At 49.4% G+C, this 23,654-nt stretch overlaps 1 protein-coding gene across 1 annotated transcript in view; it reads left to right on the forward strand.

The window, feature by feature from the left end:
- The window catches only part of sema3b (sema domain, immunoglobulin domain (Ig), short basic domain, secreted, (semaphorin) 3B), a 40,955-nt gene extending 17,590 nt beyond the window's left edge, over positions 1–23,365 (forward strand). The window contains exons 2-18 of the mRNA XM_036532515.1: positions 4,370–4,702; positions 7,099–7,256; positions 9,898–9,960; positions 15,381–15,500; positions 16,130–16,223; positions 16,491–16,610; positions 16,827–16,969; positions 17,180–17,294; positions 17,484–17,553; positions 17,907–18,051; positions 18,295–18,514; positions 18,791–18,882; positions 19,043–19,084; positions 19,579–19,736; positions 20,198–20,253; positions 21,018–21,157; positions 21,500–23,365. Coding sequence (XP_036388408.1) covers positions 4,525–4,702; positions 7,099–7,256; positions 9,898–9,960; positions 15,381–15,500; positions 16,130–16,223; positions 16,491–16,610; positions 16,827–16,969; positions 17,180–17,294; positions 17,484–17,553; positions 17,907–18,051; positions 18,295–18,514; positions 18,791–18,882; positions 19,043–19,084; positions 19,579–19,736; positions 20,198–20,253; positions 21,018–21,157; positions 21,500–22,000 — 2,415 coding nt within the window. The 5' untranslated portion in view covers positions 4,370–4,524 and the 3' untranslated portion in view covers positions 22,001–23,365. The remainder of the gene's footprint in view (positions 1–4,369; positions 4,703–7,098; positions 7,257–9,897; positions 9,961–15,380; positions 15,501–16,129; positions 16,224–16,490; positions 16,611–16,826; positions 16,970–17,179; positions 17,295–17,483; positions 17,554–17,906; positions 18,052–18,294; positions 18,515–18,790; positions 18,883–19,042; positions 19,085–19,578; positions 19,737–20,197; positions 20,254–21,017; positions 21,158–21,499) is intronic.
- The last annotated feature ends 289 nt before the right edge of the window (positions 23,366–23,654 follow it).

A 23,654-nucleotide genomic window follows, 5' to 3' on the forward strand; every position in this document is an offset into this window, starting at 1 on the left:
GGTGGGATTAAATATCCTGGTAAGGGGGAGCACATTGCCCGACCCCCCCCTCCCTCCCTCCCTCCCTCCCTCTCTCTCCCTCTCTCTCCCTCTCTCTCCCTCTCTCTCTCTCTCTCTCTCTCTCTCTCTCCCCCTCTCTCGAGTCTCTCCATGCTCTTGAGTTAGGCTATTATTCTAGTCTCCTTTCACTCCGTGACTGGGTGCACCGGCTCTGCTTCACTTTAGGAGAAGATTTTTTTTTACAGTGAAGTGCAGGCAGCTGACCTGGGAATTCTCCAGGTTCCCTGTGGAGTTACTTCTTTACATACAAACTTGGTTGTGGATTTTTCCATTTTGTTTTTTATATTTTTGCCTCCTGTGCCTTTTTCCAACGGGTTGGTGGGGAGACCTTACTGGTGTCTGTGTCTGCTTGTGTTTAAGTTGTGTCACGGTGCAGAGCAGGTTGGGTGACTCTGCCCTGTGTGTGTGTGCTTGTGTCTGTGTGTGTGTTTACGGTGCGTACTGCCTGTTGGAACAGCGTAGGTGACTTGGCCTCTGGATGGCGGTGGCCCCTGACGGTGCTATTGCTGGGGCCGTGCGCTGAGTGGATCGGAGCACCGAACGAGGTGAGTTGCTGACTTCCACTGGGTGTCAGACCCCTCCACCCCCTCCCTGCAGGGGCTTGCAACCGGCTGGATGATATTCACTTTTCCTATTTCATTCATGGCAGGAAAAAAAAGAAAAGAACCAAAAGCCGCTAATGACTTGCAGTCAATTGTGCTGTTTGTTCTTCTGAAGCACTTCAGATGAGTGTTCGCATTTTTTTTTTTAACTTTCTCTTCCTTCTTTTTTATTCCCTCCATTGCAGGAGGCATTGTCTGTTGATCCAAAGCCAAGCCAAGGGTGTTCCACAGAACAATCAGATCCTTTCTCTTCTCTCTTCTCCCCTTATTACCACGCACATGTAGGAGGCACTGGCCAAAATAGGCTTATGACACGCAGAGACCCGTGGAATTACACTCTTTCTTTTCAGAGTGCATTTTCTCAACACAGCTATTATTCATTGCTGTTAAATTCCACAGGTTAGTTGCTGTGTGGACTGCTTGTTTGTTTGTTTTTCATTCAGTGCCGTTTTTACAGGAGGGTCAGCCAATACAAGGAATTTTGCAACATTCTTTTTCAAAAGGATTTTTTATATACCATCCCCATTACAGTGTTTTCTCAAAAGCAATTTAATTTGCTGCTTTTGAAACAGACTGCAATTTAACTGTTGAAATTAAGATAAACTCACCTGTCAAGCCAGCAAATACCCTTTATTAAGCTGTATTACAGCGCATTTGGAGATTGCTTTAAATATTCAGACAGCGTGCTTGGTGCTTACATAGGGAACTGACAATAACAGCCTTCAGCTGTTGCGGGCTCAAGAAAACATGGACAACAATGCAGTTTCAGCTTTTCTTTTTCTCTGAAGATGTTGAAGCATTTCATTTGGAACGTTTCGCAAATAGCAAGTTGCCTGGATACTCATTCCAATCAAATAACTGAGCAGATTTGCCTTTGAGTAAAATTAGTTCTGTATTTGATGGGGAATAATCTGGTGTTTATTGATATCAAGCAAGAGGGAAAGCAAAAGGTAAATTCCATAGCCTTATCTGTTATATCTCTCTGTCATATTTAGTGGGAGGGCAGTATGATGCTGCATACTTTGTTGAACTCTACCATGTTGTGTTTGTGGGTGTGGTGAACTCCTGTGCTGGGTCAGTGTGTTTTTGTCTTTGCTCTGTTATGACATGCGTTTATGCGGCAGTGCTCTGGGTTTGTGTCCTGTGGTCTGTGTGTTTGCGCTGTGATTTGTGTCTGTGTTCTGATCTATGTTTGTATACCGGTGCTCTGCTTTTTTTTGCACTTTGCGGTCTGCGCCTGTGTGTTGCAGTCTGTGTCTGTTACTTGTGGTCTGTATCTGAGCATTGTTCACTGCTGCTGTCTGTTGCTTTGAGCGGTGTTGTGTGCTGCCGTCTGAAGTCTGCTGGGGAGGTCGGCCACGGGAGACACCATTCCTCGTATGGTGTTCCTGGCCTTCTCGATTTTGCTAAGGAAAACCAAGACAGGGACACCTGCCAGCGCCCTGAATGTTTCTCACATTAACAAAACTTCCTTGCCGTTCCTTACCTTATCCCCATAAATTCCAGTGTGTTTTCAGTCTCCCCTTGGCTCTTTCCGTTGGTAATTGTCCTGGGGCAAATTGATTGATACATTTTTGTATGGGGGTGTTGATGGAGGAAGGGGCTGGGTGGTACAAGTGTCCTTTGTGGATGCCATTATAGGAATGCTCCAGCTGTGAATCATCTGTCCAACAAAGAAACCTGTGGGCTCCTTCCTTGGCTGCATGGTTTTGGCCTCCCCTGCAGTATTCTACATAGTTTATAAAACCCGACCGCATTACTGTAAAAACAGAGGCCCTAAAAATAAATGAGGAATGCACTGGATGAAGCGGTGCTGAGTACAGGTGGTGGGCGTGAATGGAGAGCGCTGTTCTCTGGGCTCCGGGGACCTCAGTGCAGCGCCGGCCCGGCTGCCTGTAGTCTCTCCCTCATTACCTCGGTATCAAGGCCGCCCGAGAGCCGACCCGGCTCTGCGCTTCTGGAATCTGCCCGCTTAATATTCATCGCTTCGGAATGCGCATCGTGCCGCGCAACTGGATAACGCATTCACACGCCAGCGTTGATATGATGCGGTGCGGGGTGGGTTTGAGGCCTCGGTAGCCGAGCGAGGGGATAATTGGAGTTTTCACAGCTCTTCTGCTCTCCTCATGGAACCCCCATGCCTGCCACTTCTCGAAGCAGCTGCTATGTGTTAAGTGCTCTGTTGCTGAATACTGCGTTCCATACTGTGTTGGTCCTGAGTGCGTGTGGGGAAAGCCAGGGTGCTCCTGCAGGGCTCATGATAGAGGAGGCTATGATACAGGGAACCCTGCCAAACCTGCACTGGCCGAGCATGCACTGGTTTCCTTAAAAGAGCGTTGATGGGTCGCTGGCACTGGTGTGGTGGCTGGTGAATTGACCAAGGACACAGATCCCGTTGCGTCTTCCCTCCTGAGGCTGTTAGGAGGCTCAGTGTGTTCAGAGCCATCACCTTCTATCCACGCTTACAGCACAGTTCCCATTTAGCCTGACTCCTGTAACATGCATGCCTGCTTATGTGTTTGCCTGTGCTTGCTGCCCAGGTTCATACATGCAGCAACAGTAGAAGTGAGTGCAGTATATATCAGAGTATATATCTCTCTACATTACACAATGTTTCTGCACGGTCATGGCTCAGATGTCAGCAAGATACAGTGGAAATGATGACGTTTTAGGTTGAACTGGTTGAGGAGACATTAATCTCCCTCAGGCAGTACTACTGTTAAGTTGCCTGGAACGGGGGGGGGAGGGGGATTCCCCACAATGATTTAGAACACCTGTGTCAATGCGACGCCAGAGACTCCTCACTAGTGCTGAGGGAGAGTTAATGGCTGGGAGCAGGTGAAGAGGCGCGTCCAATTAACAGAGGGGCTCTCCTCCCGTTCCTCTCTTCTGATGGCTTCAATATGTCCTCGCTTAGCTTCAGGGAGCTGGATATTGGGGGGAAAGAGCAACAGATGACTGCACTCTGGAAACATGAAGCCTCATCTCCGCGGTCCCTTTGTCCGCTCTGCCCGCTGACCCACACACCCCCTTCACAATGAGTGCCATTCAGCTCCCTGCTCCCTGGTTTTGGGCTACCTTCACCAGCCTCCCAGACTCCAGCTAGAGTGAGAGAGAGAAAATGAACTTACTGTACTGTGGAATGTGTGCCATTACAGAGGTACAATGCTTTTACTGAAAGGGTAACTGCTGTGTGGCAAAGTACTGAGCCTCTGAGGTGGTGACAATGGCTGTGGGGGATTAAAAAAGGATGGCTGTTTAGATCCACACCCACTTTGGCTCATCCTATTACTTTCATTAACGTCTCGCATTCTGTTTAATGCCTTTCTGTAAATACAACCAAATATTGACGCCGCAAACAAAAGGCACATTGACTGAAGGGAGTGAATGAATTTAGGACTGGCATGGTCTGGGCACTGGATTTTTGTGTGGGATTTAGGTCTGGCGTGACACAGGGCCACACATATTTCCGCCGGACGGCTGTTTGTTCCGCCCCCTTCAAGGTGACCACGGCTCCACGCTTTATGATGTTTGGAAGCCGTCCCGTAATGCGATGCCATTAGACTTCTCTTTTATAGTGGCCGGCGTTAACACGTTGAGCCTGGGCACCATGGCTGCCCCCTTCTCATATGGTCAGGGGGGTAGCACCGTGCCAGCCAGCCTGATGCCTGCCGTGTTTGTAACGTTTCTCTCTGGGTTATTTTTAGGTCCTGTGTTTCCCCCCTCGCAAGAGCTGAGAGGTGCGACCCCAGAGTAACAGAATTCGAGAGCTGAGAGGTACCTGGCGAACTTCAGAGGGAAGAAACAAGAAAAACAACTGCCCCTGTGTTACGACAAGCCTGTCCCAAAGACAGCCGCCAAGATGATGATGACGATGATGATGATGATGGCGATGATGGTGACGTGCAGCTCCCTGCTATTCCTTGGACTGACAACCGCGCAGGCCTCGTCCAGCGGATTCCCCCGGACTAGTGGCTCCTCCTCCTCTTCCTCCTCTTCTTCTTCCTCTTCATCTCCTCGTATGAAGCTGTCCTACAAAGGTAAGGCTGAGCATAGAGAATGTCTGGAGGTAATAATACTCTTGTAGAGCAATATTAGTCTAGCATGGTCCAGTTTCCCTGCAGGAAAGATTTCCCCAAGGCAGCTCCTTTTTTTGGCTCAGAATTTGCTGTTTGTGGAGAAATGAAACATTATGGAAGGTTCAATAGGTGAGATGTCTGAATGGTTTTTGCCTGCCTTTGTAGTCAAAAGGCATAATTTGTGAGGAGATTAAAACAAAAGGAAAGCTTTTTCTTCTCAACCCAGGGAGACATGAAAGAAAGTACTGTAAGCTTATGAAATATTTCCCATGCCCCAGATCATGCTCCTGCATTTGAAACTGCAAGCGAAACGGTACAGCAGATACTATAAATCTTTAAGTTTCATATGTATATTTTAAGGGTCTCCTCTGTACTCCATTTGTTGTCACTTTGACTTGAAGTGCACCAGTGAAAAGCAGAGAGCTTTCTTCATGTTAGTGTATGATGCGCAGATGGACTGCCGCTTATTCCCAGATCACCTGATAAATTTTCAGATAACATTGTAAAATTGGGCTTGTCTGCATGGTTTAACTTTTTCCCAATCTTGTGCACAGCGCAAAGCAAGGTCAGTGTACATCGGTAGTCGTCAGGGTAGGGTGTTAATTCTGTCCAGAGGGAATGGGGGCTCCATATTCTCAAATAAAATCAATTATTCATCTGAAATGGAAAAACGCACTGAGGTGTGCAAATCCCTCTAAAATGGAGGTACCAGTCAGCAGCGAGACCCATCTTTGTTTGCAAATAAGGTAGCTGAAGCAGGTGCACTTATTCCACAAGGCTTGGCACATTTACGTTTTTGTAAGAGACCAGAGGGGCACTGGGTGTCACACATGGCCAGAGACATGAGAGCCCCTTGTCGTGCCCGTGTTTGTGGAGCCGTCACGAGGATAACAGCGCTCAGTCCTGGGGATGTCACGTTGTCGGTCTCATAAGCTGTCTCCCTTAAATATGCTTTAGTTTACCCCTCCGAAGTGGCTGGCTGATCCATCCAAGTCCATTTTTACATTTAGGTGTCTCAGGATTGTGAGATACAGCTCCAGACAATGACAAAGACAGAACAATGTGCACTGAAATGAAACTTTAGAGGAGATTCATGGGCTTGGAGAACTGTTCTTATGGTCGAAGCCACACACCACACTCCCCAGCCGCTCCGACAATGTAGCAATAAAGGCTCTGATTGGAACATCTGTTGCCCCGGAGAGCCCCAGGATTCCCCTGTCTCCACGGCAACTGTGGAAGGCAGCCATAGTGCCACAGTAAGAGCTAGGATTAGAGGGTTGAGAGGGGGGCATGAGTTCTCCACATGAACAGCCAGCGCCCCTCAGATCCCCTAAGAAATGGGTTTGGATGGTCCTTGAATGGGAGTGGCATCCTTACGTTTAGCTTTTAATAAGTCTGCCATGTCCCCCATCGCTCCTCTTGCTGGGAAACAGTGGCCATGCAGAACTGTTGTAATTAGTGCTGGGATGTTCCAGTTAAAAGAAAAAAAAATGTGGAACAGAACCAAGAGGAAAAACGTAGTAAAGCCTGTAGAACTGTGGGAGTTGGAGAGGAACAGTTCCACACAGGAAACAGCCCATGGCCAGCTGAGCTTTGTTGACAATGGCATCGTGCGCTGTACCGTCTGTGCGCGGAGCTGACGTCTTTGAGGGGAATCTCCTCTCTCTGCGCAGGCGGTGTGAGCAGCACAGAGCGTTGCCGTGCCAGATGCCTGTCCCACCGCTGCCTCTCTCATGTCGTCTTTTTATCCCAAGTGTAAAGTCCGCTGGCGACGGCGGGTCTGCTGACGTGTCTCGGTGATAAGGCCCCATTGGCGGAGGGCTGCGAACTGTCTGAGATTTCTGCACAGGATGGGGAGATATGTTCGGAAGAGACTAGGGGTCTTAAGAAAAGCGTAAGGATGGACGTCCCCTATGACAGCATAGGCTATAAGGTGCTGGGATCTAGAAGGGGTCAGGAGAGAGGCACTTCTCACTGAGGTGACGGCAGTTTCAGTCGGCCTCACGCCATGCCCTTATTCTGTTTCAGCCCGCTATTTTAGTCCAGCAACGTCACTGCAGCGCTGAGTTATGTTCCTGATACTTACACCTCTGACGTTGCTGGTGTGCTCTTATGAGTTTGTGTGTGTGTCTGTGTAAAATATGTATGTTTGCATGGGAGTACGTACAGTGTATGTGAATGTGCATAAATTTCTGTAAGTGTGTACAAAGACTAGGTGAATGTTTATGTGTGTGTTGCAGTATGCATGTGATTTTGTCAGTTAGTGTGTATTCGTGTGTGTGGCTGTGTGTATGCGCATATGTGCGTGTGAAAGCATGTTCCTCCCATGTGTGTTTAACTGAGCCTTCTCTCTCCAGAGCTGCATGCCTTCCACGGCGTCCGGCGCTTTGAGCTGGAGCGATCCTGCTGCTTCAGCGCGCTGCTGCTGGATGAGGAGCGGGGGCGGCTCTTCGTGGGCGCCAAGAACTTCCTGCTGTCCCTCAGCCTGGACAACATCGGCAAGCAGGAGCACAAGGTCAGCCTCTTTATTAACAATCAATCAATCCATTCATCAGTCCATCGATCAGGATCCATCAGTAGTCCATGAATCAGTCCATATCCATCAATCAGGATCCATCAGTAGTCCATGAATCAGTCCATAATCAACCAATACTTACATACCTGTGTAAATGTCTTTCTGTCTAATTGTCTGTACATCAATAAATACAGTATAATGTGTATACTCCAGGAGTCAACTATGTCTTATTGTTGCATGCAGTGCTCGCACTGCAGTGAGATGGTATGGGGCGTATCCTACAGGGAATCAGTTTATTGTGTACGCTCCAGTGAGCAGGCCCTGTGTAAGTGAGCAGTGATGACAGACTGATGGATCCTGGCCTTATCTCTGCACGGTAGATATTGGGGATTTAGAGGTCAGTGCACAGGGCTGAACTGGTGGGGAGGGGATCAGTTCATCTTTGATTAGCTGTCATCAACACGCCCCCCATTCCCCCTCCCCTGGGGTTGAACCCCCTAACCTTTGACACCCCCTGTGCGCTCCACTGCCTCCTCCCTGACACATCAGTGAACTGGCCTCAGCCCTTTATCCGTCAGGTGCTGAAGCCAGAGAGTGACTCCTTTCACACCATAGTCTGAACTGTGATTTACTGGGTAATTAGAAGGTTTAGGTACTGAATTACAGGGCTGTTCTTTTTCCCTGTTCTTTTTTCATAGTGGGTTGAGGAATCCAGACAATGTGAACAGCACTTAGGTTTTGAACAGGAAGGCAGCTTCCTCTCACATTTCATCTTTTAGTCGTCTTTCAGATGAGGTATGAAAGTGAGGTCCAGATTCACTGTGACTGTCAAGATACCATAGGCATTATGGCAGCCTGGGGTTATTAACCCATTATGTCTCTCCAAGCTGATGCTCTGTGTGTGTCTGCAGACGACTTTGCTGGTTAAACAAACTTGAAATAAAAATAGACCTTTCCTGGATGCCTGGTGTCGAGCTGGAGCACATCAGGTGATTGTAGTCTGAATTTAGTCTGGTGCTTCCTGGAGCACAAAGAGATTGAGCAGGATGCCGCACAGAATGGATTCTGTGACCATGCGGTTGCATTCAGCAGAGTTTGCTCAGGAAGCAGCTGCGATGGTGGCACCAGCTGATCCTCCTCTCCCATGCAGTCTGCTGCTCTCTCGCTTCCCCCTTCACCCCCCCCACCGGGCTCGCGCCTCACTGCCAGCTCACAGCAGGGGGGACTTTGCCCCTCTCATTTCCCAGGCTGGAGAATTCCCCCAGCGTCTCTGGTTGAGCAGTGCGTATCAGGTGCGGGTTGAGAGGGTGAGCGTGGCGTATAGAATGTGGGTTAGCGGGGCGAGAGGTGCGTGCTGAGGACATTGCCGTGGGGCGCATGGGGGAGCTTCTTAGCAGTGGAGGAAGGGTCTCCAGCCCTCACCCTGTGACTGCACATTCCGTCTTTAATGGGAAGAGGCGGCGTGGGGCCAGAGGGCGCCCATTTACAAGCCTCTCCTTGACAGTGTCTTTCACTGCAGTCCAGAGCCCCCAGGCCCTCCTTCCACCATGCTACACCCTCCGTCCAAAGCTTCCAAGGCTGCTGTGATCCCAACAGCAGACTAGAGCCTTCCCACAGTTCTACCCCAAAACCAGGCTGCCCCAACACCTACTTCACACCTAAGATGTCAAAGAGGAAACCCCAGGCCCAGGCTGTCCCAAGGTTCCAGTGCATACCCCAGACCTAGGAGGTCCCATTGCCTAATACACACTCAAGTTATAGTGCATAGCCCACTAAGTGGGGGTATGCTGTCCTGTTGTCCCACTACTATAATCTCTTCCAGTGCCTTCCCCAGACCCAGGCTGTTCCACTGTCTGCTCCAGACCCAATCTGTTGGAGCGCTTACCCAAAGATCTAGGCTGTTCCAGTGCCTAATGCAGACCCAGTCTGTCTCAAGTGCCTGCCCTGGACACGGGCCTTCCCGACCCATTCCCCGGAGCTCAGCCCTCAGAGAGTCCTGCAGTCATGAACAGCCAGGATGTCTCTGTCAAGATAACACCCAGAACAAGAGCACTATATATCTATGAAGTGACTTCCACAGAGAATATTCCTTCCATTCATGCACAAATGAGAACTAATCCTCTGTTTTCATTTGATTAACAGATCTCCCACCATTTGGGATTACTGTGTCTGATCCCATTACAATGTGTGCAGCATTCTTCTCTCTTACTCAGTGATCTGGAGTCCAGAACGGAGGGATGCTCGCCCAGGGCCTTAAACTGCAGCTCACTGTGGAATTCTCATGTCTGTCACAGCTTGTTTGCTTAACTATGACAAATCTACTTCCTGAACTGTGCTGTTAGTTTGTTTTAGCTCCGTTTGATTGGATTTATGGTGCTGCTTAAATATTGATTGATGACTCTGGAAGCAGAGCTGTTTAAAACGGCTGTTTTCTTGCTTGTGGTCAGGCTGCGCGGTTAAAATTTGTTGAGTTTATGACAGTGTATGAGGATTCCTGCGTCCGCAGGAAGCAGAGTCACTGTGATGCCCCGGAGGGCAGGCAAGTCTGTCCCTGTGGGGTCACAACCCCTGACATACCTCTGTCCTCCCATCCGTCTCACCTCTGACCTCTGACCTCTGCCCCGTCTGACCTCTCTTTCAGATCTACTGGCCGGCTCCTGTGGACTGGAGGGAGGAGTGTAACTGGGCAGGGAAGGACATCAACGTGAGTACCTCCTTGACCGCGTGGGTCTGGTTCTTTAATTGCGTGTTGACCTGTGCCTGGCCTTCCTGATGCCGATGATTCAGTTCCACTCTGCGCTGTTCTGAAAATGTGTCTTCCTGCTGATGAGTGGAACTCTGGGATTTCCCTGGGAGTGGTTTGGGGGCGAGAAGGTGTGACCTGTCGTGGAATGAATCTTCCTGTTGTACGCCCCTCTCACTTATCCGGCCCCTGAGACACTGACCATTGCAGAGAAACAGCAGACGCTTCCTCTTCCCGTCATTCAGAGTGCAGCTGGATGCAGTTGGGGCTGGAGCAGGTCGGCTATTTGCCATTTGGGTCCTGCTCCTACCCACCCAGACTGCTCTGGGGCTAGCGGGACCACCCATGTGTGTGTCCGATGATTAAACTCCCTCCCAGGTAGCCCGGTGGCTGGCGACTCCTGGCTGTGTGCGTCTGTGTTTGTGTTTGGCGGGGAGAGGGGACCCGGGGACAGAGGAATGGCTCTGGAGACCAGCCACACAAACACCAAGCCCTCATCAACCTGATTATACAGCTGGAGCAGGCAGACAACGGCCTCCATTCATACTGCAGCCCTGGCTCCTGTTACACCTGAGGAATTGTGTCAGCTGTGTGTGTGTGTGTGTGTGTGTGTGTGTGTGTGTGTGTGTGTGTGTGTCTGTCTGTCTTTCTCTGTGTGTATGTGTGTGTGTGTTTTTGTGTGTGTGTGTGTGTGTGTGTGTGTGCACATGTGCGTATGTGTTTCTCAATTTGTTTCTTTGTCTGTGTGTGTCTATGTTTGTATGTGTGTGAGTATATCTTGCTATGTCTGTGTGTATCTTTGTCTGCATGTGTACGTGCCTGTGTGTGTGTGTGTATCTTTGTCTGTGTCTGTGAATGTACCTCCGCAGCCAAACCGATATGTCAGTCTGGCGCGTTTCTCAATTAATAATTGAGCAAGTGTCCAGAATGCTACATTATACAGGAGGAACCCTGCTGTGGCTGCAGAGAGAGCCCGCTGTTTTATTTCACCTCCTCTGTTATCTCACAACTGAATAGTCATCAGAGTGTGTATCAAATGCAGTCGATCCGATGACTCACTTATCTGGATGCAGAATAAACTTTTCATTTTTTTCGGCGTTCGTCATGGGGTTTTCTTGGCATTTGTCTTTGGCATTTTTGTAAAATAAAACCACACAAAGGCAGTTGTGGTGGGCCTTCGGTGTCTGAATAAATTGGCGGGGAGAAAGCGCAGCTGCTTACCGGCTCCTTCACCATGTGTGGTAAAAGCTGTCGGTTGCAGGGTTTGACTCACAATTCACGGGTCCTGCCTTTGAGAAAGAGATTTAGAATAGCCAGACAGGACCTCAATAACACTAGCATGTATCCAGACACAGAACAGTCATGCTGTCTGGTGGAAGAGCCAATCAGCATGTTCCTAGGTGAGTGTGTTAATGGGCCTAAAGAGAGCAGACATAGGTATTGGATAAGAGACTGCTTCTGGACTGGTTCAGGCTGTCCCAACCTGACTGGTTCTGGGCAGTTGCACAGGCTACTTTGTTATGACTCCTAACACAACCTCCCTGGACCTTGGGCCAAGGCTGAGGCCCAGAATTTCTTTGTTGAATCAGGGCTCTTTGCCCTGACATTAGTCCCACAACTCCATGTTGGATCCCAGCTCCTCTTGGCTCCTCTTGGTAAAGGTGGGCGGTCAGCAATTACAGTCTTGGTTGGGAGAGGTGGCCTGCTGTGTCATGTTGTGAATGTGTTAGCCTCTCTGCAGGTCAGGGGCAAAACGGTCATTTGGCGGTGGGACAGTGCTTGTCCTGCCAGGGCAAATCTGCCTGCTGTTATGATATGTATGTGTGCTTTTATGACTGTGTGTGAGAGAGAACCCAGTGTTCATGGCCCATGTCAAGTCAACCAGTGTTGTGTGTCACCTCCTCCCATCTCCCCCAGGGTCATGAGCTCCCCATTGTCCCGGTAACAGGAGAAAACACAGTGACAGGGTTAACACGGCTCCACCTCATTCAACCTCTTCCCACTCTGCCCTAAAAAACCCTCGCAGTGATATACAGCCCTGCTACAGACTGTATACTAAGGAAGAATGGGACATAGCTCCGCCCCCAATTCCCAGACCTGAGCAATCAATCCCTCAGTGGCCACATACTTGTTCCAAGAGTTATAGGACAGTCAGAAGTGGAGGAATGTCAATTGTCTCCAAGAGTGTTGCTTGTTCAGAACACAAGTCTGTGTGAACCTAGTATGTACTCTTTAGTGTGAGCGTTTGTTTGTGTGAGACTTTGTGTTTGTGCATACATGTGTATTCGTATGTGTGTGTGGTGTGTGTTTGTGAAAAACTAGGTAGTAGGAAACTGGTTTATAATTGTGTGTGTGTGTGTGTGTGTGTGTGTGTGTGTGCATGCATGCTAGGTACTGAGTAATTAGTTTACGCGTGTGTTTATGCGTGCGTGTGTGTGTGTGTGTGTGTGTGCGCGCAGAGCTAGGTACTAGGTAATTGGTTTACATCCATTTTGGTTCTGTGCTGACAAGCTGGGTAAGAACTCCCCAGGCGCTGTTGTTGTGTAGTGGGTGGCTCTACCTTCCATTCAGGGTCAGCTGACTGTGAGGTCCCCAGCAGCACCTGAAAGAGATTTACTTAACCTCCCCCCTCCCACACACACACGGGTCCTTCCCTCTGCTCAGCGGAGTGACCCCTCTCCTGACCTTAATTACCGTGCAGTGTGTCGCTCCGCGGGACGAGGGCTGGGCCGCCATGGGAAGGGTCATTAATCGGATTGTACTGAAGGGTTGGGCTGTGGGACAGGGGTTGCCCTCTCACTGTTTCTCTCTCTCCTTTCTCTCTCTCTCTTCTTTAGAAGCAGAAATGCTCTCCCTACTTATTAACCATGGCTCCCTTTGTATTCCTTTTTTCAGCAAGTGTCTCTTTCCTTCGCATTCAACTGGCAGGGTCGTATTTCTTGTAAGGAATTGACGGGGTGATCCTTCAAGATTTCAAACTGCTTTAGGGAAAGTACTTCTGCTCTTTTTCTTTTTTTTGGAGGTGAAAGGGGGCTTAAGATTTTAAAAGCATAACTTAGTGACAGGATTTTACATCACACAGAAAGAGAAACAGAAAGAGGAATGACTTGTTTTTTTCTCATGAATTTATTTAGTTTTGAAAAAAAAAAAAGAAGTGTAGTACACTGAAAGAACCATCCCAATAGCTCTGAATGCCCAGAACAGGGGCCAAATAAGCAGGGGGGTTCTCTGAGCAATCAGAGCTTTCAGATTGCTGCACTGTTTTGGATCTAGAGTGACAGAGATCTGGTGTCTGGACCAGAGGGCTCTGGGCTGTGAAGGATCCAGATCAGCACAGTGGCCGGTGGCTCTGTGTGAAACTGCAAAGGCTCGGCCCCCTCTTGGCCCTTTTTCCACGTGAGATGTTCATTTTTACAGCAGAAGGGTGGGAAGGGGGCTTCTCCCGGTCCCCGGTTCCACGCTGCGGAGGGCTGGGCTCTGTGCAAGCCCTGCAGTCCGGTGGGCCCAATGCTGCGCTCAATACAAAGGGTCTCTTTGTCGTTCCCCATGATGAATGCAGCTACGCCGGTTTGTGCTCTTTTCTCATAGAATTGTGAAATCGCTGTGTTCTCAGCGAAGGGGAGTGTCACTACCGGGGCTGGGCCTGACGCAGCGCCTGACCTGAGACAGATGGATTCCCCCTGCGCTCTGTGACCGGCAGAGAGACCCCGAGTCCAGGGGACCGCTGCCTGCATGTGGTCAACGGGGCATTCATTTAATGGGATCTCGTAAAAGTCAGGGGTGAAGCCTGCCATTGTGGCCCGGCGGAATCAGGGGCACAAAGGCTGTGATCAGTGACGCACGGCCCCGCAAAGGCCCACTCTTTACAAGCCCCCCGTTTATTTATTCTTTTGCCGGTCCCTTTTGTCGAGCCCCGCACATCAAAGCGCCTCTCAGCCTGACGGCAGCCCCCCAAGCCGCTTAACCCTCCTGCGCCCCTTCGCTAATTGAAAGTTAGAATGCCACTGGTGCACAGGAGATCCCGGGCGGGGGCCGAGGTCCCCCCTGAACAAACACGGCCCCTGCTCTGTTTGTCAACAGCTTAATTGGCGCGTATATGAATCCCCCATTAGCTTTCAAAGCTCCTCGTCCGGGAGGAGGCCCTTTGTTCCTGGCCAGGGCCGTGTGTGTCTGGATTAATGAGATGGAACGGGAAGTGGCGGGAGGAGCGACACTTGATGCAGGTCTCTGCCACCCCGAGGAGGGTGGCACAGAGACGGGGGCCAGATCGCCTGTCCCCCTTGCCCAGCCAGCGCCCCGCAGTGCCCGCACACACCCCCTCCCCCCCACCCCTTACATTAATGAGTCAAATGAATTATGACTCCGTTACTGCGAGTGCCAAGATGGACTCTGCAGGGAACAGCTAAGTGGCTGGCCGTAATGGCGGGCACAGACAACAGATGGATAGATCAGTGGCCTTGATTTATTTCGAGCTCAGGTCTGGGGGAGGTCTATAAATTACAGGAAGAGGAAAGACAGACAGACTCGCATGGACGGGTAGGAGAGAGAGATATTTGGACGCTATCTCTCCCAGTGCCCTTGCCTGGAGGCCAATGTCTCCCCTCACCACCCCTTCAGGGCCAACGGCAAGTGAAACGTGATCGGGGCTGGACAGATGTTTGCCACTCAGTAGCCCGTTTCTGTGGTAATTCCAGACGGTGTAGCAAATTATCTGCTCTAATGGAGATGGGGCTGGGGGAAATGGAAGGGGGGCCATATCTCTCCAGATAATTACAGTATAGGAGTCAGGAACAGCTGGTGGGGAAGAGAGGGGGGGGCAGTACCAGCTGTCTCCCCCCCCTTACAGAAGTAGATGAGGTGGTGTTATGGCGTGGGACGGAGGCTCCATTCCCGCTCTAGCTTTAGTCAGTCATGCATATGACGTTTTCATGAGCCCCAGAGTTCAGTCATTAACTCAAATGTTATTGAACCTGAGGTCCCCTCTTTTGGAGCACGGTGTTACGGTGGTGAGTCAAAGGCCATTTACAGCAGGATGTGACGGCAGGTTGTTTTGTCATTTGTCCCTTCTCTGGGAAGTTCTTTTCTCTCTAATGAGCTGTCATTGTGAAAACTCTTACGTCGTTGCTCCCCGCAAAGGTCACTCGTTCCGCTGGGACGTCAGTGGCACAGTGAGGCTGAAAACATTTGGAGACGTTTGAGTCTGGAATGCCTTGTAAACTCGAAACAGCCTGCGCTGGGAGCACACGGGAGGCATCGTTCTGCATTTTTGCACATAAACAAGCAGCTTAACTGCGTGCAGTTTGTGTGCATGTGAGTGTGCATCTAATTACCTTACCAGCAGTGTCAGTGACGGTGAGCTCTCCTCTGCCTGTGTCCTGCAGACGGACTGTGTCAACTACGTGAAGCTGCTGCACCACTACAACCGCACCCACCTGTATGCCTGCGGGACCGGAGCGTTCCACCCCACCTGTGCCTTTGTGGAGGTGGGGCAGAAGATGGAGGTGAGGGACCGACACACCACTGCACATCTTTAGCTGCTTTAGCTCCCTTATTTCCTCATTACAGTACAAAACATTATTAAACTGCACAACAGTCATCCTCGGCTGTTATCCATTCCTACCATCACAGTGGCTGAGGAGCACCTTGCTGAAGAATGCAATGTCTGCTCCACAGATAGGAGTCAAAGCCATGACCCTGTATCCAGAGGTCAAAGCCCTTACCGCTGCACCACATCCTGCAATCCTGCTTTCTCTGTGCTCCTCATATCCCTGTCATCTCTTATTCTCACACACACACACACACACACACACACACGCACAATGCAGTCCCCCTGCCCCTCATGTCAAAACTGTCTGTACACTGCTCCAATCACTCACCTTTGACACCATTTCTCTGAGGGAGGCACACTCCTGTGTGTATTATAGTCATTTATGATGCACTATATCTGTCCCCCCCCTGAACACGAGCTGTTCCACTTGCTATTTTTTTGTGATTAATGATGTATCTGTACTTTATTCTGATCCTCCAAACTCTCCATCTCACTGCACCCACCCCATCCTTCCCCATCTCCATCCCCCATGATACCCCTCTCCAACTGTAACGTTCTTTCCCTTCTTCCTCCCCTGTCCAGGATCACGTCTTCCGCATCGATCCCTCCAAGGTGGAGGATGGGAAAGGCAAGAGTCCCTACGATCCCCGCCACTCGGCAGCCTCAGTCCTGATCGGTAAGCTCAGGGAATCAGCCTTCGCCCTTTTCTCTCTCCCACACGCACATACATAAATACTAAAACACACATACCTGTATACACTTTCCTCTCTCATCTATCTCTGTCTCCTGCCCTTGCTTCCCTTCTTGACCTCTTGCTGTCTCAGAACTGATGATGCAATACTCCCTCTTGTGGTGGATTGGGATATTATCTGCTGACAGTTACACCTTCCCCACATGGAATTCCTGAGTCATCTTGTTATCTGTGCGTGTGTCCATCTCCCAGGTGATGAGCTATATGCCGGCGTGGCCACTGACCTTATGGGTCGAGACTTCACCATCTTCCGCAGCCTGGGCCGCCGAACCTCGATCCGCACCGAGCAGCATGACTCCCGCTGGCTCAATGGTGAGCTGTCAAGCTGAAGTGTGGGGGTTTTGTCTGCAGGGTCAGATGGTTGGGGGAGATGTCAATGATTTCTCCATTAGCTGCGAAACCACATTCGCATTGTGATCAGTGGATTTGCTCAAAGTTTACATTAATGTTTTTGTCCTGCTTCATCATTACACGTAAGTGTGGCTGCTTCCCTGTCTGTAACCATCTTGTTTTCCATGTACATTGCAGAGCCTAAGTTTGTGAGTGCATTCTGGGTGCCGGAGAGTGAGAACCCTGACGATGACAAGATCTTCTTCTTCTTCCGGGAGACTGCCGTGGAGGCGCAGGGCCTCGGCAAGGCCACCTACTCTCGGATTGGCCAGCTATGCAGGGTGAGCAGCCAACCACAATTTATGGTTGGCCTATGTTGTGTAATACTCAACACACTGCCTTTGGTGCCTGGATATAGTTACTGAAATATGAATCAGTAAACTGGATATAAACAGATTACAATGTCAAGATTTAACCTTAAAAGTACAATCAGACACAAAAGAGAAAGGTGGTGAAATGTATAGTGGATAAAGGTGTGCCCTGTGTTTCAGAATGATATGGGTGGCCAGCGGAGTCTGGTCAACAAGTGGACTACCTTCCTTAAAACCAGACTCATCTGCTCTGTGCCAGGCAACGATGGAAGCGACACATACTTCGATGAACTCCGTAAGAATCAGTCACATTTGACTAATGATGGCAATTAGAAATCTCAACATCCTGTGGCCAACAGGCCAGAGAGTATAAGAACTGGCACGAGCTATCACTTAAACAAAGACTCAGTAAGAAAAATAGGTTTTTTCTGTTTTTCTTTCTTCTGAACTCTGACCCATGACCTTTGACCTCACTTTCTCCCAGGGGACGTGTTCCTGCTGCAGACCAGAGACAGGAAGAACCCACTGGTCTATACGGTCTTCACTACTTCCAGGTTAGAGGACCTTTAGGATCTGTTTGGACAGTGCAATTGTGTGGGATAGTGGTTGTGTGTATGGGTCAGTGTGTGTGTGTGTGTGTGTGTGTGTGTGTGTGTGTGTGTGTGTGTGTGTGTGCGTGCGTGCGCGTATGTGTGTGTGTTTGAGTGTGTGTGTGTGTGTGTGTGCGTGTGTGTGTGTGTGTGTGTGTGTGTGTGAGTGCGTGTGTGTATGCGTGTGTGTTTGAGTGTGTGTCTGTGTGTGTGTGTGTGTATGTGTGTGTGTGTGTTCATGTGTTTGAATGAGTGTGTGTGCATGTCTGGTTCTGGCCCCCTGGAGCTAACTCTCTGTGTCTCCTGGCCCTCTGCAGTAGTGTATTCAAGGGATCCGCCGTTTGCCTGTACACCATGAGTGACATCCGGAGGGCCTTCCTGGGGCCCTTTGCACACAAAGAGGGGCCCAACTACCAGTGGGTGCCCTTCCAAGGGAAAGTGCCCTACCCACGGCCGGGCATGGTGAGTGCATGCTGCAGACATCGTGCACGTACACAGTGAATCTCCCCATCATTGAGAAGATAATATTGTGAATAGTTTGATATCAATGATATCAATAGGACCCATTTATGGTAAATGCTGTGGAAAAAATTGTGACATAAAATGGATGTGACGTTAATCCATGGGTTATTGATGAATTCTTAACACAGTGCAAGTGGCCGATAGTTTGTGTGACCCCTGCCTCTGTGTATGCTCTCTCTGCAGTGCCCCAGCAAAACCTTTGGTAGTTTTGAGTCAACCAAAGGTTTTCCGGATGATGTGATCCAGTTCGCCCGGCACCACCCACTCATGTTCAATCCAGTGTACCCGCTGAATCGCCGGCCCATTTTCCTGCGCAAGAACGTGGACTACAGCTTCACCCAGATCGCCGTGGACAGAGTGGGCGCGGCTGACGGGCAGTACGATGTCATGTTCATCGGCACAGGTATGCCATCCAACCACAGGAATCTCAGGCTGGCAGACCTACTGACACTATGTCACTATATTGGCATGTGCACATTCAGTATCCATTCATGAATGATTTACAGTTTGCAAGGTTTTAATGTTTTAAATTGATCCAGATCTATGTATGTTGTCAGTGAAAAGCAGGAATGTGTGATGTTACAATGTTGAGTATTAGAGTGCAGAGTGTAAGCGAAGGGGCTAAGTGTGTGATGTTATAGTAAGTAAGGGGGCTAACTGTACAGCTTTTTCCCTGCAGATGTGGGAACAGTTCTGAAGGTGATCTCTGTGCCTAAGGAGAGCTGGAATAATATGGAGGAGCTTTTGCTGGAGGAACTACAGGTGTTCAAGGTGAGACAATTTGTGTGTGTGCGTGTGTGTGTGTGTGTGTGCGTGTGTGCGTGTATGTGTGTGTGTGTATGTGTGGTTGAACGAGAGGGAGGGCCACTGTGTTTGTGTGAGCACTGAATAACTTGAACCGATTGTCGTCTTCTTTTCCTGTACTCCACAGGACTCAAGTTCAATCATAAACATGCAGATCTCCTCAAAACGGGTAAGTGACTGCTGTACATGGGATGGGCAGAGAGACAGGGATGGGGGCAGAGATAATGAAGGAACAGTTTCAGTAGTGATGTAACTACTGTAAGCGCAAATGATATGAGCAACAGAGAGACATTTCAACAGAACACAGTACGTAAGCAGAATAATTTCTGAGAAGTGAGTGGAGCCTAATCACCTACAGGGTGTCTTAAACTGCTTTCTGTATGTCTCTCTACACATCTCTATATGTAAAATCTTGTTAACACATTCCAGTATGTTAAAGTGCTCTCTTCCTCTGAACTGGATTTCTCTGCATACTTAGTTTAATGTTTGCTGAACCATCTACTGACTGTTGATCTCACTCTGCAATAGAGTGTGAAAGTGCTCCCTTCCTCTGAAGTGCACCTCTGTGCATACTTAGCTGAATGTTTGTTAAAGTGTTTACTGAGTGTGGATCTCACTTTGTACTGCAGTGTGCTAAAATACTCTCTGACTCCGATTCTATAGCAACAGCTGTACGTGGGTTCAGACACAGGACTGGCACAGGTGCCCCTGCACCGCTGCAGCATCTACGGCAAGGCCTGCGCCGAGTGCTGTCTGGCCCGGGACCCCTACTGCGCCTGGGACGGGACATCCTGCACCCGCTACCTCCCCAACACCAAACGGTACACAGCACACTCCCCTTCTCAGGCTACAGATTACAGCTACACAACAGATGGCTGCTTTGAGGGGCTCCTTGTGAAATGTACTGTAGAGGGGGCCTGAAGAGTGAGAAGAGAATGTGGTTGTCACAGTAAGATGACATCATGTTCCTTTACGTCTGTACTAATGTGACTCAGCATTACTGACCAAGTAATGGAAAGAGGAGAATAGCCTATAAAGAAGATATTCTGCTCTCCACTGTTGAGGAGTTTTGTCCTCACCTAGGCAAACAAGCCCCCTAAAGTGCATGGTCAATACCATATTATCTTGTACAAACTAGAGCTGAGATAGAACAACTGGTCAATAAAATCAATTTCACTTCAAAGGGTTCCTGGCTGGAAGGCATTAAACATCTCTCAAATGTGTACCTATGTCATTTTCTGTGAATGCCCTGACTGTTTACCTCTGTCTTTCTGTCTTTCAGGCGGTTCCGTCGTCAGGATGTGAGGAATGGGGATCCCAACACACTGTGTTCTGGAGGTAAGCCCATGTGCCACCCCCCCGAGGCTCTGTATGGTATCTCCCACCACTGCCTCCCAGTGTCAGTCATTGCTGTGTTCCAAACACTCTATTCCCTGTGTCCCCATCCACAGTGCACTACCCTGACACTCAAACACAAATGAATAAGGGGAGGAGTTGGAGTCGAACACAATTACATCATATGTTCCATGAGGACATTGCGTAATGTGTTGAAATATCAGAAGGATTACTTCAGCTCTCAGAGTGGTGCTGGTGTCATCCTTACAGAGGGGGGACAGAAAGCTTCCAACATGATGATTTGGCACACGTACACATACCTTAAACACATACGTGTTACACACACTACTAAATGTTCAAGTACATACAAGCAGAACTGGATGTGCAGTTCCACCCTGCAAATTGACATGTGTTGCTCCCTCATTAATGATGTCAACTTGGAACTAGTCTGAGGGTTGTTTGGAAGTGGTTCTGAGTAATAGATTATGCTGAATAAGCCTCCCTGTGTTGCTATAGTGATTGTGTGCAGTATAGATCATTTTGAAAACACCTCCTGTTTTAGTGCAACAGTTGTGAGTGAGATAGATCATGTTGAAAGCACCCCCCATGTTGCTACAATGATTGCGAGCAAGATATATTATGCTGAAAACACCCCCGTGTGTTGCTGCAATGAGTGATACTGTAGAGGTCATGCTGAAAACACCTCCCTCTGTTGCTGTAGTGCATATGAGTGGTAAATCACTTTGATCTCTCCTCGCCCCCTGCAGACCACCACAAGCAGCGAGTGGCAGAGAAGAAGCTTTATGGGGTAGAGGGCAGCAGCACCTTCTTGGAGTGCATCCCCAAATCGCTGCAGGCCCGCGTTACCTGGACCTACCAGAAACACACAGACAGCCCCCGGGACGAGGTAAGGAAGAGAAGAGTGGTTGAAAGGAAACAAAAAGAAAGAGAAGGTTGTTCATGAGATCAAGCAGAAAAACAAGAACTAGAATGAAAAGTTTGAGGACAAACTCAGTTACAAGCTTTGCTCAAGAGACAGTCACAGGCCCATTGTCACTTTAAGTTGGCTTTTTCAGCCAAATTAATTAGTAATGTTCACCGTGGGATGTAGAGTATTAACATTTCATGAGGCAGTATTAATAGGACCCTGATGAAAATTTGTATAAATAATAATCTCTGGCAGCAGTGTAAATGTACAAGAGCACGATGTGTTCTGCCATGCGTGTGATGTGCCCGGCGTGCCCTGCAGGTCCGGCTGGATGAGCGCATCCTGCAGACAGAGCGGGGGCTTCTCGTCCGGAGCGTTCTGCGGCGTGACGCGGGTCTGTACCAGTGCCACGCCATGGAGCACGGCTTCACCCAGACCTTGCTGGGCATCACGCTGGAGGTGGTGCCGTCCTCCGCCCCCGCCCTGTCCCCCGACCCCCCGAGCCACCTGGACCCCCGCAGTGGCGGCCAGGGCCAGTCCAGCGCGCAGCGGCTGTGGTACCGCGACTTCATGCAGCTGGTTGACCACCCCAACCTGAGCACGGTGGACCAGGTCTGCGAGCAGGTGTGGATGCGCAAGAACAGGCAGCCGAGCAAGGCCCTGCCCGCCCCGCCCCCAGTCAAGACGCCCCTGCCCCTGGGCGCCGCCCGTGGCAACCCCAACAAGTGGAAACACCTGCAGGAGATCCGGAAGGGCCGGAACCGCAGGACCCATGAGACCAAGCTCCCCCTCAGGGCCCCTCGGAGCGCTGGAACGTGGTGAGGGAGGGGGTGCGAGAGAGAAAGAGAGGGAGTGAGAGAGAGAGACTGGAACAGAGAGAGACTGAGAGACTGACCAAGGAAAACCAGGTGTGGTGAAACCCATGCTCTGCATCTCCTTCTGTGTGAATATTTATCTTCCTGCACCTCCCACTCCAGGCACCTCCCCGCCCTGCCCACAACTGCCCCTTACCAGGTCACTTTGTCAAGTACTGTCCCCATGGATACAGCAGGTGTGTAGGACAGACTAAACCACTCCCCCTCTATCCTCATTGGGCAGGGTGTACGGGGCAGCGAGTTTCACTGAACTTTTCTCTACTTCTTTCAAAGCCTTCAAACTGGAATAACATTAGTACAGAAGCACATGCACACACACACAAAGACACATCTCACAGACATTAACAGAGAAATAAACACATTTCTTGGAAACACATGAACAGAATCTGTCGCACACATACGCATACACACATGCACAGAGCTCACAACACACTAAAGTGTGTGTGTTCACAGCACTGCAGTCACATCATCGTCAGCTTGAATGACTTCACCAGTCTTGAGGACAACGACAAGGCTTTCACCCTGGCAGGAAATGGGTGACATCATAATGACATCGTCGCAGTGGAGTGCAGATTCAAGTGAACGTCAGCACAGATGGACTTTACTGTTGACTTCATTTTCTCACAACCAACGCCAAGACCAAGCCGGGAGGGGGACGAGCAGGCTGCTAGTTCTGGGCCTTCACAGAAAACATGGAAGTATTACCCTGTCAATTACTCGCACAAACACACACACTCACACGCACACATGTGCACACAGCCTGTGACAGGCACGAAGATAATGATGATGATGATGATGACGATGGTGGTGTGTTAATTTTGCCCAACTTGAACTGTGGACTCTGCGCATACATTCATTAATATATGTACGTGGTTTCATGCCTTTTATTTAAAAGACAACACTATAAATGTATACTATTGCCCTTGTAGATGTAGGGTTTGTATTGTTTCCAACTTTGGCCTAAACCACTGAAGACAAGCAAGACCACTACTGCCATTCCAGAGAGCAGCCAGCTGGGTGTGCCTCCTTCCCCATGAGAACCAGGAGTGTCTGACGAGAAGTTAACCGTCTCACCATGTCACACGAGAACCACCTTTGTGTTTTTTTTTTTTTATGTATGTGTAACTAAATGTAATGAGGTATGCAACATGGGGGAATACATTCATGCCAGTGGGCTTTAGAAACATTTTTTGTTTATTTATTGTTTGCCTACAAACAGAATCTACAGATTCTTATTTTTTATTATTTGACTTCAAATGACATATGTTGTGCAATGACATGCATCCTCTGGGTACGATAGGAGTTAGACTGACTGGCACATTGGTGATGGTTGTGGTAGGGGTGGGTGTGTGGGTGGGGGTTGCAAACTGTGGAGGGAGGTCGACCCCCATATGTTAGAAAATATGACTGGGAATATTTTTTTCTTTCCCTTCAAGTGATAAAGTAACTGCCATGTTTGAAAAGTACATAAAGTCTTATCAAGGTACTAGCATTTTGCAACATTCAGAATGCTCTGATGAAAAGAGGGAAAACACCACTGTAGATTTATTCTATAGTCTCACATTTTGCTCTGCTGTTAGGAGCCGTGCAGTAAATCAAAG

The sequence above is a fragment of the Megalops cyprinoides genome, chromosome 7, assembly GCF_013368585.1.
Source record: "Megalops cyprinoides isolate fMegCyp1 chromosome 7, fMegCyp1.pri, whole genome shotgun sequence".
Taxonomy (NCBI): Eukaryota; Metazoa; Chordata; class Actinopteri; order Elopiformes; family Megalopidae; genus Megalops; species Megalops cyprinoides.